Source organism: Bufo gargarizans, unplaced genomic scaffold (genome assembly GCF_014858855.1).
Source record: "Bufo gargarizans isolate SCDJY-AF-19 unplaced genomic scaffold, ASM1485885v1 fragScaff_scaffold_587_pilon, whole genome shotgun sequence".
Lineage (NCBI taxonomy): Eukaryota > Metazoa > Chordata > Amphibia > Anura > Bufonidae > Bufo > Bufo gargarizans.
Window position 1 is genome coordinate 84,516 of NW_025334145.1, and position 18,184 is coordinate 102,699.

At 58.2% G+C, this 18,184-nt stretch overlaps 1 protein-coding gene across 1 annotated transcript; it reads right to left on the bottom strand.

The window, feature by feature from the left end:
• Positions 1 to 1,027: 1,027 nt before the first annotated feature.
• GMPPB (GDP-mannose pyrophosphorylase B) lies at positions 1,028 to 13,302 on the bottom strand. Its single transcript, XM_044273344.1, has 10 exons — positions 13,003 to 13,302; positions 8,393 to 8,526; positions 8,232 to 8,312; positions 8,109 to 8,157; positions 6,613 to 6,755; positions 5,677 to 5,835; positions 4,373 to 4,451; positions 4,176 to 4,303; positions 2,865 to 3,047; positions 1,028 to 1,452 (listed from the first exon to the last, which is right to left on the bottom strand). Exons 2-10 carry the CDS (start codon positions 8,519 to 8,521, stop codon positions 1,321 to 1,323), a joined length of 1,083 nt encoding a protein of 360 aa, XP_044129279.1. The 5' UTR covers positions 8,522 to 8,526; positions 13,003 to 13,302; the 3' UTR covers positions 1,028 to 1,320.
• Between the last annotated feature and the right edge of the window lie 4,882 nt (positions 13,303 to 18,184).

An 18,184-nucleotide genomic window follows, 5' to 3' on the forward strand; every position in this document is an offset into this window, starting at 1 on the left:
GAAGGGGGGGCGTCTCTGTCTGGGCACGGGGCTTAAAGGGGCGTCTCTGGGCACGGGGCTTAAAGGGGCGTCTCTGGGCACGGGGCTTGGGGGGGGGGCGCGTCTCTGGGCACGGGGCTTGAAGGGGGGGGGGGGGGCGCGCGTCTCTGGGCACGGGGCTTGAAGGGGGGCTGTCTCTGGGCACGGGGCTTGAAGGGGGGGGGGGGGGGGGGCGCGTCTCTGGGCACGGGGCTTGAAGGGGGGCTGTCTCTGGGCACGGGGCTTGAAGGGGGGCTGTCTCTGGGCACGGGGCTTGAAGGGGGGGGGGGGGGGCGTCTCTGGGCACAGGGCTTGAAAGGGGGGGTGGCACGCGTCTCTGGGCACGGGGCTTGAAGGGGGGGGGGGACGTCTCTGGGCACGGGGCTTGAAGAGGGGGGGGGGACGTCTCTGGGCACGGGGCTTGAAGGGGGGCTGTCTCTGGGCACGGGGCTTGAGGAGGGGGGGGGGCGTCTCTGGGCACGGGGCTTGAAGGGGGGCTGTCTCTGGGCACGGGGCTTGAGGAGGGGGGGGGGCGTCTCTGGGCACGGGGCTTGAAAGGGAGGGGGGGCATCTCTGGGCACGGGGCTTGAAAGGGGGGGCGCGCGCGTCTCTGGGCACGGGGCTTGAAGAGGGGGGGGGGGACGTCTCTGGGCACGGGGCTTGAAGAGGGGGGGGGGGGGGGACGTCTCTGGGCACGGGGCTTGAAGAGGGGGGGGGGGGGGGGGGCGCGTCTCTGGGCTCCGCCACCTTCCGCGCTGGAGTTTGTGTTCAGTGGGGCGTGGCCCTAGAGCGCCTGAGCCGTACGCAGGGTTACGCCACCACACTCCGCTACAGCCGATTAGTAGGGTTGGGGTTAACGCGATGCACTATGTGACGCCACTGCTTCCTCAGCGTAGGGGGCGGGGCTGTGACACCTGCAGTCCTGTGTAACCCACCAGTCCCTGTAAGTAAGGGGCGGGGTCACGACCTTTAACCTCCCAGCACCGTTGATAAATAAGCGGAGACGCCATGAAAAAAAAGTCTTTATAAGTAATTTCCCAATAGAAAGTCGGTACCAGGGTGGCGCCAGCAGGCTCCTCCCCCCGGTGGCAGCAGTGTGATTAACCCATGCAGTGCTGGGGCGGGAGGGTCCTGGTCTGTACATCTTCCCCTCCCCCACCTCCACTGTACAGAGGATGAGTCCAATTGCAGCAGCGCAGGCGCCATCCCGATCCTCATGTCCTCAGCTTTTGGAGAAGGCACCAGAGCAGCGCGGGGTCCACAGTCTATCGTCTCGTCTCGTCTCGTCCCGGCCCCCCCCCCCTACATGATGATCCGGGGCTCCGGCACAGACTCGGAGATGCACTTGTGCGGTAACACGTTGGCTCCGTTGAGGTAAAGCTCATCGTTTACAATGACGTCTTCGCCCAGCACCGTCACGTTCTCCATCCGCACCTGGGGGCAGAAAGAAGAGTGTCATACACTGCAACAAAACCTCTGCTGTGTGCAAGCGCTTTATACATAGGGGCCCCATGTAACGTGTTCTCAGCAACCTCCCTAAACCAGCATTTCCTGTGTGCACCCCTGACTGTCTCTGCGCCGGACACGCACCGCTCTGCATTAGTCTGGGGGACGGGGGTTCTTCCGTCGGCGCGGCATTAGTCTGGGGGACGGGGGTGCTTCCGTCGGCGCGGCATTAGTCTGGGGGACGGGGGTTCTTTCGTCTGCGCGGCATTAGTCTGGGGGACGGGGGTGCTTCCGTCGGCGCGGCATTAGTCTGGGGGACGGGGGTTCTTCCGTCGGCGCGGCATTAGTCTGGGGGACGGGGGTTCTTCCGTCGGCGCGGCATTAGTCTGGGGGACGGGGGTTCTTCCGTCGGCGCGGCATTAGTCTGGGGGACGGGGGTTCTTCCGTCGGCGCGGCATTAGTCTGGGGGACGGGGGTTCTTCCGTCGGCGCGGCATTAGTCTGGGGGACGGGGGTTCTTCCGTCGGCGCGGCATTAGTCTGGGGGACGGGGGTTCTTCCGTCGGCGCGGCATTAGTCTGGGGGACGGGGGGTGCTTCCGTCGGCGCGGCATTAGTCTGGGGGACGGGGGTTCTTCCGTCTGCGCGGCATTAGTCTGGGGGACGGGGGTTCTTCCGTCTGCGCGGCATTAGTCTGGGGGACGGGGGTGCTTCCGTCGGCGCGGCATTAGTCTGGGGGACGGGGGTTCTTCCGTCGGCGCGGCATTAGTCTGGGGGACGGGGGTTCTTCCGTCGGCGCGGCATTAGTCTGGGGGACGGGGGTTCTTCCGTCGGCGCGGCATTAGTCTGGGGGACGGGGGTTCTTCCGTCGGCGCGGCATTAGTCTGGGGACGGGGGTTCTTCCGTCGGCGCGGCATTAGTCTGGGGGACGGGGGTTCTTCCGTCGGCGCGGCATTAGTCTGGGGGACGGGGGTTCTTCCGTCGGCGCGGCATTAGTCTGGGGGACGGGGGTTCTTCCGTCGGCGCGGCATTAGTCTGGGGGACGGGGGTTCTTCCGTCGGCGCGGCATTAGTCTGGGGGACGGGGGTTCTTCCGTCGGCGCGGCATTAGTCTGGGGGACGGGGGTTCTTCCGTCGGCGCGGCATTAGTCTGGGGGACGGGGGTTCTTCCGTCGGCGCGGCATTAGTCTGGGGGACGGGGGTTCTTCCGTCGGCGTGGCATTAGTCTGGGGGACGGGGGTTCTTCCGTCGGCGCGGCATTAGTCTGGGGGACGGGGGTTCTTCCGTCGGCGCGGCATTAGTCTGGGGGACGGGGGTTCTTCCGTCAGTCTGGCGGTTGCAGGAAGCCCAGGGGAGCTGTTCTCCACATAGATGATGAGGGTTATACTAGGACTTGCCCCTCACCCACTGTCCAACAGTTGAACTCCAGCCGACAATAGAGGATTCCAGCCAGGAATGGGAGCGGATCCGGGAGCCCTTCATAACTGTGCATCGCTTTATCCGCACCCCGTCCTCCACCGTCACGCCGGGGCCAATAATCACGTTGGGGCCAATGCAGCAGTTATCTCCAATCTTAGCAGAGGGATCCTAAAAGAAAACAGCGAGAAATGGAGAACGCACCGCGAGTACCCTGGAACCAGTACCCCCACAGCGTCCCGCACCATGAGTATACTGGAACCAGTACCCCCCCCCTCCCCACAGCGTCCCGCACCATGAGTACACTGGAACCAGTACCCCCCACAGCTTCCCGCACCATGAGTACACTGGAACCAGTACCACAGGAGAGTCCCACACCATGAGTACACTGGCACCAGTACCACAGGAGAGTCCCGCGCTGGGAGTACACTGGAACCAATACCCTCACAGTGTCCCGCACCATGAGTATACTGGAACCAGTACCCCCCCACAGCGTCCCGCACCATGAGTACACTGGAACCAGTACCACAGGAGCGTCCTGCACCGCGAGTACCCTGGAACCAGTACCCCCGAAGCATCCCGCACCATGAGTACACTGGAACCAGTACCACAGGAGCGTCCTACACCGCGAATACACTGGAACCAACACCCCCCACAGCATCCCGCACCATGAGTACACTGGAACCAGTAGCAATAATACAAACACAGACAGGTGCGCTCTGCGGTCTTCTAACCCTCGTACTGGTGTAAAATTGAGAATTAGCCAACATGTCCTACGGTGGAGTAATGTCTGAGCCCGCGCACCCTGGAACCAGTACCCCCGAAGCATCCCGCACTACAAGTACCCTGGAACCAGTACCCCCGCAGCGTCCCGCACCGCGAGTACCCTGGAACCAGTACCCCCTCCCGAAGCGTCCTGCACCGCGAGTACCCTGGAACCAGTACCCCCGAAGCGTCCCGCACTACAAGTACCCTGGAACCAGTACCCCCGCAGCGTCCCGCACCGCGAGTACCCTGGAACCAGTACCCCCGCAGCGTCCCGCACCGCGAGTACCCTGGAACCAGTACCCCCGGAAGCGTCCTGCACCACAAGTACCCTGGAACCAGTACCCCCGAAGCGTTCTGCACCGCGAGTACCCTGGAACCAGTACCCCCAAAGCGTCCTGCACCGCGAGTACCCTGGAACCAGTACCCCCGAAGCGTCCCGCACCGCGAGTACCCTGGAACCAGTACCCCTGAAGCGTCCCGCACTACGAGTACACGTGGACCGCACCCCCCGGCCATGCAATCACCACTCACCACCAGGACATTTCCAGCGAAGCCGGCTCCGGAATGCAGCTTCTCCGGATGCTTCTGCTTCAGTGACTGCAGGTACAGGCACATCCCGGTCAGGAAGTCCTTGGGCTGCCCGATGTCCATCCAGAACCCTGAGAGACAGAAGACATGAGGGGGCAGCGGGGGATGGGCACAGCACCAACATCGAGACCCGTCCTCACCCTGCAGCTCCATGGCGAATAACTGCCCCCCTAGCGCCATCGCCGGGAAGATCTCCTTCTCTATCGAGGTCGGACGCAACTGTAAAGAGAAGAGGAGGAGGAGACTCAGCAGCGAGTGACCGCACCGCGCCCCGACATACCCCGGGTACTGACCGCCCCCGCGCCCCGACATACCCCGGGTACTGACCGCCCCGCGCCCCGACATACCCCGGGTACTGACCGCCCCGCGCCCCGACCATACCCCGGGTACTGACCGCCCCCCGCGCCCCGACATACCCCGGGTACTGACCGCCCCCGCGCCCCGACATACCCCGGGTACTTACCGCCCCGCGCCCCGACATACCCCGGGTACTGACCGCCCCGCGCCCCGACATACCCCGGGTACTGACCGCCCCCGCGCCCCGACATACCCCGGGTACTGACCGCCCCCGCGCCCCGACATACCCCGGGTACTGACCGCCCCCGCGCCCCGACATACCCCGGGTACTGACCGCCCCCGCGCCCCGACATACCCCGGGAACTGACCGCCACGCGCCCCGACATACCCCGGGAACTGACCGCCACCGCGCCCCGACATACCCCGGGTACTGACCGCCCCGCGCCCCGACATACCCCGGGTACTGACCGCCCCCGCGCCCCGACATACCCCGGGTACTGACCGCCCCCGCGCCCCGACATACCCCGGGGACTGACCGCCCCCGCGCCCCGACATACCCCGGGTACTGACCGCCCCCGCGCCCCGACATACCCCGGGTACTGACCGCCCCCGCGCCCCGACATACCCCGGGAACTGACCGCCCCCGCGCCCCGACATACCCCGGGAACTGACCGCCACCGCGCCCCGACATACCCCGGGTACTGACCGCCCCGCGCCCCGACATACCCCGGGTACTGACCGCCCCCGCGCCCCGACATACCCCGGGTACTGACCGCCCCGCGCCCCGACATACCCCGGGTACTGACCGCCCCCGCGCCCCGACATACCCCGGGTACTGACCGCCCCCGCGCCCCGACATACCCCGGGTACTGACCGCCCCGACATACCCCGGGTACTGACCGCCCCGCGCCCCGACATACCCCGGGTACTGACCGCCCCCGCGCCCCGACATACCCCGGGTACTGACCGCCCCCGCGCCCCGACATACCCCGGGAACTGACCGCCACCGCGCCCCGACATACCCCGGGAACTGACCGCCACCGCGCCCCGACATACCCCGGGAACTGACCGCCACCGCGCCCCGACATACCCCGGGTACTGAAGACCCCAATGATGTAAGCCCCCCATGTAGTCTACATAACGAGACCTGGATCCGCTCCAGCACTGACGGGCAGAAGATGTATAATCCGGAGTTAATCTTGTTGGACACAAACACTTGAGGCTTCTCCACAAAGCGCTGGATCTGACCGTCCTCCGCGTCGTACACGACCACCCCGTACTTAGAGGGCTCCTCCACCTTAGTGACCTGCAGAGGGATTAGATCATTAGAATCATCTGTACAACTGCTGAATGACAGCCTAATAATCCCAGGTATAATATAACAGTATCCCTCAGCCCCCCCCCCCCCCCCCATAATCCCAGGTGTAATATAACAGTATCCCTCAGCGCCGCCCCCCCCCCCCCCCCCATAATCCCAGGTATAATATAACAGTATCCCTCAGGCCCCCCCACCCATAATCCCAGGTATAATATAACAGTATCCCTCAGCCCCCCCCATTATCCCAGGTATAATATAACAGTATCCCTCAGCGCCCCCCCCCCCCCCATAATCCCAGGTATAATATAATAGTATCCCTCAGCCCCCCCATAATCCCAGGTATAATATAATAGTATCCCTCAGCCCCCCCATAATCCCAGGTATAATATAATAGTATCCCTCAGCCCCCCATAATCCCAGGTATAATATAATAGTATCCCTCAGCGCCGCCCCCCCCCCCCCCCCATAATCCCAGGTATAATATAAAAGTACCCCTCAGCCCCCCCCCCCATAATCCCAGGTATAATATAATAGTATCCCTCAGCGCGCCCCCCCCCCCCCCCCCCCCCATAATCCCAGGTATAATATAAAAGTACCCCTCAGCCCCCCCCCCCCCATAATCCCAGGTATAATATAATAGTATCCCTCAGCCCCCCCATAATCCCAGGTATAATATAATAGTATCCCTCAGCCCCCCCATAATCCACCATCATCCTCTTCTGTACAGAGATTTGCCCGTTAGCGCTGTGCCCCCCGTTCACTCACCACGATGGTGCCCTCCTTGCCGTGGTGCCGGTGGAAGCGGACCATGTCCTCGAAGGGAAAGTCGCAGATGACGTCGCTGTTCAGTACAAAGAACGGCTCCGAATTCTCAGTCAGCAGCTGCCGGGCCAGAGCCAAGGGGCCCGCTGGGGAGGGGCATAAAAAGCACGATTACAGCCCCCCGATACTGAGAGGTCACCCCAGATCCTGCAGACTATGAACCCAGGTCATCGGCCCCCCGAAACTGAGAGGTCACCCCAGATCCTGGGACCCTGCAGACTATGATCCCAGGTCACCGGCCCCCCGATACGGAGAGGTCAACCCAGATCATAGGACCCTGCAGACTATGATCCCAGGTCACTGGCCCCCCCAGATACTGAGAGGTCACCCCAGATACTGGGACCCTGCAGACTATGATCCCAGGTCACCGCCCCCCCCCCGATACTGAGAGGTCACCCCAGATCCTGGGACCCTGCAGACTATGATCCCAGGTCACTGGCCCCCCCAGATACTGAGAGGTCACCCCAGATCCTGGGACCCTGCAGACTATGATCCCAGGTCACCGGCCCCCTGATACGGAGAGGTCCTCCCAGATCCTGGGACCCTGCAGACTATGATCCCAGGTCACCGGCCCCCCCAGATACTGAGAGGTCACCCCAGATCCTGGGACCCTGCAGACTATGATTCCAGGTCACCTGCCCCCCGATACGGAGAGGTCCTCCCAGATCCTGGGACCCTGCAGACTATGATCCCAGGTCACCGGCCCCCCGATACGGAGAGGTCAACCCAGATCATGGGACCCTGCAGACTATGATCCCAGGTCACCGGCCCCCCCAGATACTGAGAGGTCACCCCAGATACTGGGACCCTGCAGACTATGATCCCAGGTCACCGGCCCCCCCCGATACTGAGAGGTCACCCCAGATCCTGGGACCCTGCAGACTATGATCCCAGGTCACCGGCCCCCCGATACCGAGAGGTCACCCCAGATACTGGGACCCTGCAGACTATGATCCCAGGTCACCCCCCCCCCCCCCCTCCCGATACTGAGAGGTCACCCCAGATCCTGGGACCCTGCAGACTATGATTCCAGGTCACCGGCCCCCCGATACTGAGAGGTCCCCCAGATCCTGCAGACTATGATCCCAGGTCACCGGCCCCCCGATACTGAGAGGTCCCCCCAGATCCTGCAGACTATGATCCCAGGTCACCGGCCCCCCCAGATACTGAGAGGTCACCCCAGATCCTGGGACCCTGCAGACTATGATCCCAGGTCATCGGCCCCCCGATACTGAGAGGTCCCCCCAGATCCTGCAGACTATGATCCCAGGTCACCGGCCCCCCCAGATACTGAGAGGTCACCCCAGATCCTGGGACCCTGCAGACTATGATCCCAGGTCATCGGCCCCCCGATACTGAGAGGTCCCCCCAGATCCTGCAGACTATGATCCCAGGTCACCGGCCCCCCGATACTGAGAGGTCACCCCACTTCGGCTCACCTGTTCCCAGCGGCTCCTTCTCGTGTGACATGGAGATGCGGATTCCGAGCTGCCGGGAAATAAAGTCAGGGTAAGATGGCGGACGGCGCCGGACATGGCGGCTGAGACAAGACGAGGACTCACCCGCTTCTCCTGCTCCTTCATCTCCTTCTCCAGCAGGTCTGACATGTAGCTGACGGCCAGGATGACGTGATTAACCCCTGCCTGCCCGGAGGGAAGGAGACACTGCCGTTACACTGCGTACAGGAGATCAGCGGCTCTGCGCTCGCTGCGACGCCGCTTACCTTGACCAGCGCCTCCACCTGGTGCAGCAGGATGGGCATATTGCAGAAATCCACCAGGGGTTTGGGGACACTGAGCGTCAGGGGCCGCAGCCGCGTTCCGTACCCGCCAACCAGGATCAAGGCCTTCATGTTCCCTGTGAGAGATGAGACGGCGAGTGACATCACCAGAGACCCCCGAGCCACAAGCCCCCCATCCCCCGATCCCGGCTGTGGCTCCTCCTCTTCCTTCCGCTTCAGCAGCTGAGGACGAGCCAGAATCGGGGGAAGCTTCACAATAAACCTGAGGCACCTATCCTCTGCTTGCCGTCAGTGAATGGGACCGTTCATTGGTTGCATCCAGAAGCGGAGAACTGGAAAGGGAGCGGGGGGAAATAGCCGACGATCGGGTGGGGAATCGGCCCAGATAGCCGACGATCGGGTGGGGAATCGGCCCAGATAGCCGACGATCGGGTGGGGAATCGGCCCAGATAGCCGACGATCGGGTGGGGAATCGGCCCAGATAACAGATGATCGGGGGGGATCTGCCGAGATAACAGATGATCGGCGGGGATCTGCCAAGATAACAGATGATCGGGGGGGGGGGGGGGGGGGGATCTGCCGAGATAACAGATGATCGGGGGGGATCTGCCGAGATAACAGATGATCGGGGGGGATCTGCCGAGATAACAGATGATCGGCGGGGATCTGCCAAGATAACAGATGATCGGGGGGGGGGGGGGGGATCTGCCGAGATAACAGATGATCGGGGGGGATCTGCCGAGATAACAGATGATCGGGGGGGGGGGGGGGGGATCTGCCGAGATAACAGATGATCGGGGGGGATCTGCCGAGATAACAGATGATCGGGGGGGATCTGCCGAGATAACAGATGATGGGGGGGGATCTGCCGAGATAACAGATGATGGGGGGGGGGGGGGGGGGTCTGCCGAGATAACAGATGATGGGGGGGGGGAATCTGCCGAGATAACAGATGATCGGGGGGGATCTGCCGAGATAACAGATGATCGGGGGGGATCTGCCGAGATAACAGATGATCGGGGGGGATCTGCCGAGATAACAGATGATCGGCGGGGATCTGCCAAGATAACAGATGATCGGGGGGGGGGGGGGATCTGCCGAGATAACAGATGATCGGGGGGGATCTGCCGAGATAACAGATGATCGGGGGGGGGGGGGGGGGGGGATCTGCCGAGATAACAGATGATCGGGGGGGATCTGCCGAGATAACAGATGATCGGGGGGGATCTGCCGAGATAACAGATGATGGGGGGGGGGGGGGGGGTCTGCCGAGATAACAGATGATGGGGGGGGGGAATCTGCCGAGATAACAGATGATCGGGGGGGATCTGCCGAGATAACAGATGATGGGGGGGGGATCTGCCGAGATAACAAATGATCGGGTGGGGGGATCTGCCGAGATAACAGATGATGGGGGGGGGGTCTGCCGAGATAATAGATGATCGGGTGGGGGGATCTGCCGAGATAACAAATGATCGGGTGGGGGGATCTGCCGAGATAACAAATGATCGGGTGGGGGGATCTGCCGAGATAACAGATGATGGGGGGGGGATCTGCCGAGATAACAGATGATCGGGGGGGGGGGGGATCTGCCGAGATAACAGATGATCGGGGGGGATCTGCCGAGATAACAGATGATCGGGGGGGATCTGCCGAGATAACAGATGATCGGGGGGGATCTGCCGAGATAACAGATGATCGGGGGGGATCTGCCGAGATAACAGATGATCGGGGGGGATCTGCCGAGATAACAGATGATCGGGTCGGGGGATCTGCCGAGATAACAGATGATCGGGGGGGATCTGCCGAGATAATAGATGATCGGGAGGGATCTGCCGAGATAATAGATGATCGGGAGGGATCTGCCGAGATAACAAATGATTGGGTGGGGGGATCTGCCGAGATAACAGATGATCGGGGGGGGATCTGCCGAGATAACAGATGATGGGGAGGGGGATCTGCCGAGATAACAGATGATCGGGGGGGGGGGGGGGATCTGCCGAGATAACAGATGATCGGGGGGATCTGCCGAGATAACAGATGATCGGGGGGGATCTGCCGAGATAACAGATGATGGGGGGGGGGGGGGGGGGGTCTGCCGAGATAACAGATGATGGGGGGGGGGAATCTGCCGAGATAACAGATGATCGGGGGGGGGGGGGGGGGGGGGTCTGCAGAGATAACAGATGATCGGGGGGGATCTGCCGAGATAACAGATGATTGGGTGGGGGGATCTGCCGAGATAACAAATGATCGGGTGGGGGGATCTGCCGAGATAACAGATGATCGGGTGGGGGGATCTGCCGAGATAACAGATGATCGGGTGGGGGGATCTGCCGAGATAACAGATGATGGGGGGGGGTCTGCCGAGATAACAGATGATGGGGGGGGGGGAATCTGCCGAGATAACAGATGATCGGGGGGGGGGGGGGAAATCTGCCGAGATAACAGATGATCGGGGGGATCTGCCGAGATAATAGATGATCGGGTGGGGGGATCTGCCGAGATAACAAATGATCGGGTGGGGGGATCTGCCGAGATAACAAATGATCGGGTGGGGGGATCTGCCGAGATAACAGATGATGGGGGGGGATCTGCCGAGATAACAGATGATCGGGGGGGGGGGGGGGGATCTGCCGAGATAACAGATGATCGGGGGGGATCTGCCGAGATAACAGATGATCGGGGGGATCTGCCGATGATAACAGATGATCGGGGGGGATCTGCCGAGATAACAGATGATCGGGGGGGATCTGCCGAGATAACAGATGATCGGGGGGGATCTGCCGAGATAACAGATGATCGGGGGGGATCTGCCGAGATAACAGATGATGGGGGGGGGTCTGCAGAGATAACAGATGATCGGGGGGAATCTGCCGAGATAACAGATGATCGGGGGGAATCTGCCGAGATAACAGATGATCGGGGGGGGGGGGGGGGGGATCTGCCGAGATAACAGATGATGGGGGGGGGGATCTGCCGAGATAACAGATGATCGGGGGGGGGGGGGATCTGCGAGATAACAGATGATCGGGGGGGATCTGCCGAGATAACAGATGATCGGGGGGGATCTGCCGAGATAACAGATGATCGGGGGGGATCTGCCGAGATAACAGATGATGGGGGGGGGATCTGCCGAGATAACAGATGATGGGGGGGGATCTGCCGAGATAACAGATGATCGGGGGGGGATCTGCCGAGATAACAGATGATCGGGGGGGGATCTGCCGAGATAACAGATGATCGGGGGGGGGGGGGGATCTGCCGAGATAACAGATGATCGGGTGGGGGGATCTGCCGAGATAACAGATGATGGGGGGGGGTCTGCCGAGATAACAGATGATGGGGGGGGGTCTGCCGAGATAACAGATGATTGGGTGGGGGGATCTGCCGAGATAACAAATGATCGGGTGGGGGGATCTGCCGAGATAACAGATGATGGGGGGGGGGTCTGCCGAGATAACAGATGATGGGGGGGGGTCTGCCGAGATAACAGATGATGGGGGGGGGGGTCTGCCGAGATAACAGATGATGGGGGGGAATCTGCCGAGATAACAGATGATCGGGGGGATCTGCCGAGATAACAGATGATTGGGGGGGATCTGCCGAGATAACAGATGATTGGGTGGGGGGATCTGCCGAGATAACAAATGATCGGGTGGGGGGATCTGCCGAGATAACAGATGATGGGGGGGGGGTCTGCCGAGATAACAGATGATGGGGGGGGGGGAATCTGCCGAGATAACAGATGATCGGGGGGGGGGTCTGCAGAGATAACAGATGATCGGGGGGGGGGATCTGCCGAGATAACAGATGATCGGGGGGGGGGATCTGCCGAGATAACAGATGATCGGGGGGGGGGGGGATCTGCCGAGATAACAGATGATCGGGGGGGGGGGGGATCTGCCGAGATAACAGATGATCGGGGGGGATCTGCCGAGATAACAGATGATCGGGGGGGATCTGCCGAGATAACAGATGATCGGGGGGGGGGGGGGTCTGCAGAGATAACAGATGATCGGGGGGGGGGGGTCTGCAGAGATAACAGATGATGGGGGGGATCTGCCGAGATAACAGATGATCGGGGGGATCTGCCGAGATAACAGATGATCGGGGGGGATCTGCAGAGATAACAGATGATCGGGGGGGAATCTGCCGAAATAACAGATGATCGGGGGGGATCTGCAGAGATAACAGATGATCGGGGGGGATCTGCAGAGATAACAGATGATCGGGGGGGATCTGCCGAGATAACAGATGATCGGGGGGGGGGGGGGGGGATCTGCCGAGATAACAGATGATCGAGGGGGATCTGCCGAGATAACAGATGATCGGGGGGAATCTGCCGAGATAACAGATGATCGGGGGGAATCTGCCGAGATAACAGATGATCGGGGGGAATCTGCCGAGATAACAGATGATCGGGGGGGATCTGCCGAGATAACAGATGATCGGGGGGGATCTGCCGAGATAACAGATGATCGGGGGGGATCTGCAGAGAAAACAGATGATCGGGGGGGGGATCTGCAGAGAAAACAGATGATCGGGGGGGGGATCTGCAGAGATAACAGATGATCGGGGGGAACACTTACCTGCGCTCTACAGGAATCACCAGTTTCTGTCACTTGACTACTTCCACCTCAGCAACCATTCAAACCTTTGACGTCACCGGCTGAGGGCGGGGCCACACTTTCACTTCCGCTTCCTGGTTCCGCCCTAATCTCTCTCCCCTCAGCGCAGGCGGTCTGCGCGCTCCCCGTTCTCCGCTGTAACTTTCCGGTTGACGCAGAGGCTGAACCCCGACTGCAGCTCCGCTCACCGGGGCCGATCTAAGGCTCCAGCTGCTGTTTAGTTACCCAGGCAACAACTAACTTCATGCGAGCTCATTCTCTATTGGATATTTCAGGTCACGAGGTTAAACCCCTCCTATAAGGAAGACCAATTCACCAATCAGCGAGTGACGCACTGCTATGACGGTATTGGACAAGCAGGCGCCCAATAGGAGGTCCGGGATTTGCTGTCATGGAGACGCTTCCAGCAATGCGGAAGTTACTAACAGAAGGCGTGGTTTAGTGACTGACGTGCCGCAGGTAGAGTCACATGATTAATCTCAGCCAATCACAGTTGAAGTAGTCCGGAAATGGTAGAACTTATGGGCGCTTGTTGAAATTTAGGTCACGTGATGCTGAGCCGCTTCCCCCTCCCCCATAGGAGTTGCGTTTTCTGGGGTTCTTTGCGGTTTGAGGTTCTGTTGTGACTCTTCTTGGAGGCAATGCGGTGTCAATACTGGGCTGTCAGGGTGCCCCCCCAGTACTAGTAATGCCTCCATTAGTGCCCTAAGTAATAGTAATGTCCCCATTACTGCCCCCAGTAATAGTAATGTCCCCATTAGTGCCCCAAGTAATAGTAATGCCCCCCATTAGTGCCCTAAGTAATAGTAATGTCCCCATTACTGCCCCCAGTAATAGTTACGCCTCTATTAGTGCCCCCAGTAATAGTAATACCCCATTAGTGCCCCCCAGTAATAGTAATTCCTCCATTAGTGCCCCCAGTAATAGTAATTCCTCCATTAGTGCCCCCAGTAATAGTAATGCCTCCATTAGTGGCCCCCAGTAATAGTAATACCACCATTAGTGCCCCCCAGTAATAGTAATGCCCCCATTAGTGCCCCGAGTAATAGTAATGCCCCCATTAGTGCCCCCCAGTAATAGTAATGCTCCATTAGTGCCCCCAGTAATAGTAATGCCTCGATTAGTGCCCCCAGTAATAGTAATGCCCCATTAGTGGCCCCCAGTAATAGTAATACCCCATTAGTGCCCCCCAGTAATAGTAATTCCTCCATTAGTGCCCCCAGTAATAGTAATTCCTCCATTAGTGCCCCCAGTAATAGTAATGCCTCCATTAGTGGCCCCAGTAATAGTAATGCCTCCATTAGTGCCCCCCAGTAATAGTAATTCCTCCATTAGTGCCCCCAGTAATAGTAATTCCTCCATTAGTGCCCCCAGTAATAGTAATGCCTCCATTAGTGGCCCCCAGTAATAGTAATGCCTCCATTAGTGCCCCCCAGTAATAGTAATGCCCCCATTGGTTCCCCTCAGTAATAGGGCACTAATAGGGGCATTACTATTACTTAGGGCACTAATAGGGGCATTACTAAGTAATAGTAGTGCCCCGAGTAATAGTAATGCCCCCATTAGTGCCCCTCAGTAATAGTAATGCTCCATTAGTGCCCCCAGTAATAGTAATGCCTCGATTAGTGCCCCCAGTAATAGTAATGCCCCATTAGTGTCCCCCAGTAATAGTAATGCCTTCATTAGTGCTCCCAGTAATAGTAATGCCTCCAATAGTGCCCCCAGTAATAGTAGTGCCCCCAGTAATAGTATTGCCCCCAGTAATAGTAATGCCCCCATTAGTGCCCCTCAGTAATAGTAATGCTCCATTAGTGCCCCCAGTAATAGTAATGCCTCCATTAGTGCCCCCAGTAATAGTAATGCCCCATTAGTGCCCCCCAGTAATAGTAATGCCCCCATTAGTGCCCCTCAATAATAGTAATGCCTCCATTAGTGCCCCAGTAATAGTAATGCCCCATTAGTGCCCCCCAGTAATAGTAATGCCCCCATTAGTGCCCCCCAGTAATAGTAATGCCTCCATTAGTGCCCCTAGTAATAGTAATGCCTCCATTAGTGCCCCCAGTAATAGTAATGCCCCATTAGTGCCCCCAGTAATAGTAATGCCCCATTAGTGCCCCCCAGTAATAGTAATGCCTCCATTAGTGCCCCCCATTAATAGTAATGCCTCCATTAGTGCCCCCAAATAATAGTTGTGCCCCCCAGTAATAGTAATGCCCCATTAGTGCCCCCCAGTAATAGTAATGCCTCCATTAGTGCCCCCAGTAATAGTAATGCCTCCATTAGTGCCCCCAGTAATAGTAATGCCCCATTAGTGCCCCCGGTAATAGTAATGCCCCCATTAGTGCCCCCGGTAATAGTAATGCCCCCATTAGTGCCCCCAGTAATAGTAATGCCTCCATCAGTGCCCCCAGTAATAGTAATGTCTCCATTAGTGCCCCCAGTAATAGTAATGTCTCCATTAGTGCCCCCAGTAATAGTAATGTCTCCATTAGTGCCCCCAGTAATAGTAATGTCTCCATTAGTGCCCCCCAGTAATAGTAATGCCCCATTAGTGCCCCCCAGTAATAGTAATGCCTCCATTAGTGCCCCCAGTAATAGTAATGCCCCCATTAGTGCCCCAGGTAATAGTAATGCCTCCATTCGTGCCCCCCATTAATAGTAATGCCTCCATTAGTGCCCTAAGTAATAGTAATGCCCCCATTAGTGCCCCCAGTAATAGTAATGCCTCCATTAGTGCCCCCAGTAATAGTAATGCCTCCAATTGTGCCCCCCATTAATAGTAATGCCTCCATTAGTGCCCTAAGTAATAGTAATGCCCCCATTAGTGCCCCAGGTAATAGTAATACCTCCATTAGTGCCCCCAGTAATAGTAATACCCCATTAGTGCCCCCCCCAGTAATAGTAATGCCCCCATTAGTGCCCCCATTAATAGTAATGCCTCCATTAGTGCCCCCAGTAATAGTAATGCCTCCATTCGTGCCCCCCATTAATAGTAATGCCTCCATTAGTGCCCTAAGTAATAGTAATGCCCCCATTAGTGCCCCCAGTAATAGTAATGCCTCCATTAGTGCCCCCAGTAATAGTAATGCCTCCATTAGTGCCCCCAGTAATAGTAATGCCTCCATTAGTGCCCCCCAGTAATAGTAATGCCCCCATTAGTGCCTCCAGTAATAATAATGCCCCTATTAGTGCCCTAAGTAATAGTAATGCCCCCATTAGTGCCCCATAGTAATAGTAATGCCCCCATTAGTGCCAAGTAATAGTAATGCCTCCATTAGTGCCCCCAGTAATAGTAATGCCTTCATTAGTGCCCCTAGTAATAGTAATGCCTCCATTAGTGCCCCCAGTAATAGTAATGCCCCATTATTGCCCCTCCAGTAATAGTAATGCCCCAATTAGTGCCCCCATTAATAGTAATGCCCCCAGTAATAGTAATGCCTCCATTAGTGCCCCCAGTAATAGTAATGCCTCCATTAGTGCCCCAGTAATAGTAATACCCCCATTAGTGTCCCCAGTAATAGTAATGCCTCCATTAGTGCCCCCCAGTAATAGTAATGCCCCCATTAGTGCCCCCAGTAATAGTAATGCCCCCATTAGTGCCCCCCAGTAATAATAATGCCCCTATTAGTGCCCTAAGTAATAGTAGTGCCCCCAGTAATAGTAATGCCCCCATTAGTGCCCCTCAGTAATAGTAATGCTCCATTAGTGCCCTAAGTAATAGTAATGCCCCCATTAGTGCCCCCAGTAACAGTAATACCCCCATTAGTGCCCCCAGTAATAGTAATGCCTTCATTAGTGCCCCCAGTAATAGTAATGCCTTCATTAGTGCCCTAAATAATAGTAATGCCCCCAGACGAGAAAGTATAAACCGTCCATAACACCCTATAAGTTATGTAAAGAGAGTCCTTGTTATCAAATGAAAAGTAATATTCGTTGATTATGATATTTATCCGGTGCTTCCGACGTCTGGCCAGTTCCAGGACATTACAGGTTAGTCGTTAACCTGGCCGGCCAGTTCCAGGACATTACAGATTAGTCGTTAGCCCGGCCGGCCAGTTCCAGGACATTAGAGGTTAGTCGTTAGCCCGGCCGGCCAGTTCCAGGACATTAGAGGTTAGTCGTTAGCCCGGCCGGCCGGTTCCAGGACATTACAGATTAGTTGTTAGCCCGGCCGGCCGGTTCCAGGACATTACAGATTAGTCGTTAGCCCGGCTGGCCAGTTCCAGGACATTAGAGATTAGTCGTTAGCCCGGCCGGCCAGTTCCAGGACATTAGAGGTTAGTCTTTAGCCTGGCCGGCCGGTTCCAGGACATTACAGATTAGTTGTTAGCCCGGCCGGCCAGTTCCAGGACATTAGAGATTAGTCGTTAGCCCGGCTGGCCAGTTCCAGGACATTAGAGATTAGTCGTTAGCCCGGCCGGCCAGTTCCAGGACATTAGAGGTTAGTCGTTAGCCCGGCCGGCCAGTTCCAGGACATTACAGATTAGTTGTTAGCCCGGCCGGCCAGTTCCAGGACATTAGAGGTTAGTTGTTAGCCCGGCCGGCCAGTTCCAGGACATTACAGATTAGTTGTTAGCCTGGCCGGCCAGTTCCAGGACATTACAGATTAGTTGTTAGCCTGGCCGGCCAGTTCCAGGACATTAGAGATTAGTTGTTAGTCCGGCTGGCCAGTTCCAGGACATTACAGATTAGTTGTTAGTCCGGCCGGCCAGTTCCAGGACATTAGAGATTAGTCGTTAGCCTGGCCGGCCAGTTCCAGGACATTACAGATTAGTTGTTAGACCGGCCCGACGTGTCGGATAAGGAGAGGAGGCGCCAGTTATTGTACCATCGGACTCAGAGAAATCAGGAGAAGGTCAGTCCCTCATTGACCCCGAGGGGGGACTGGGACCGATGTATCCATGCACATTCCTTCTGGAGGATCTTCCTGTCCCCGGGGAGAAGGTGGGACCAATCCGAGAACCTAAGGCATTTAGGGCCCCCTGAAACTCATTGACATGTGATGCCACAGGCGTGCCAGTCTTTTTCACTATGTCATTCCCATGTTGGAGGACCCCCTCCTCAGCGCTCACTGGTTTCCCTCTATAGTCCATGGGACACGCGCACTGGCAGATGATCGCCCCTTTCTTCTGCAGTTACCGAA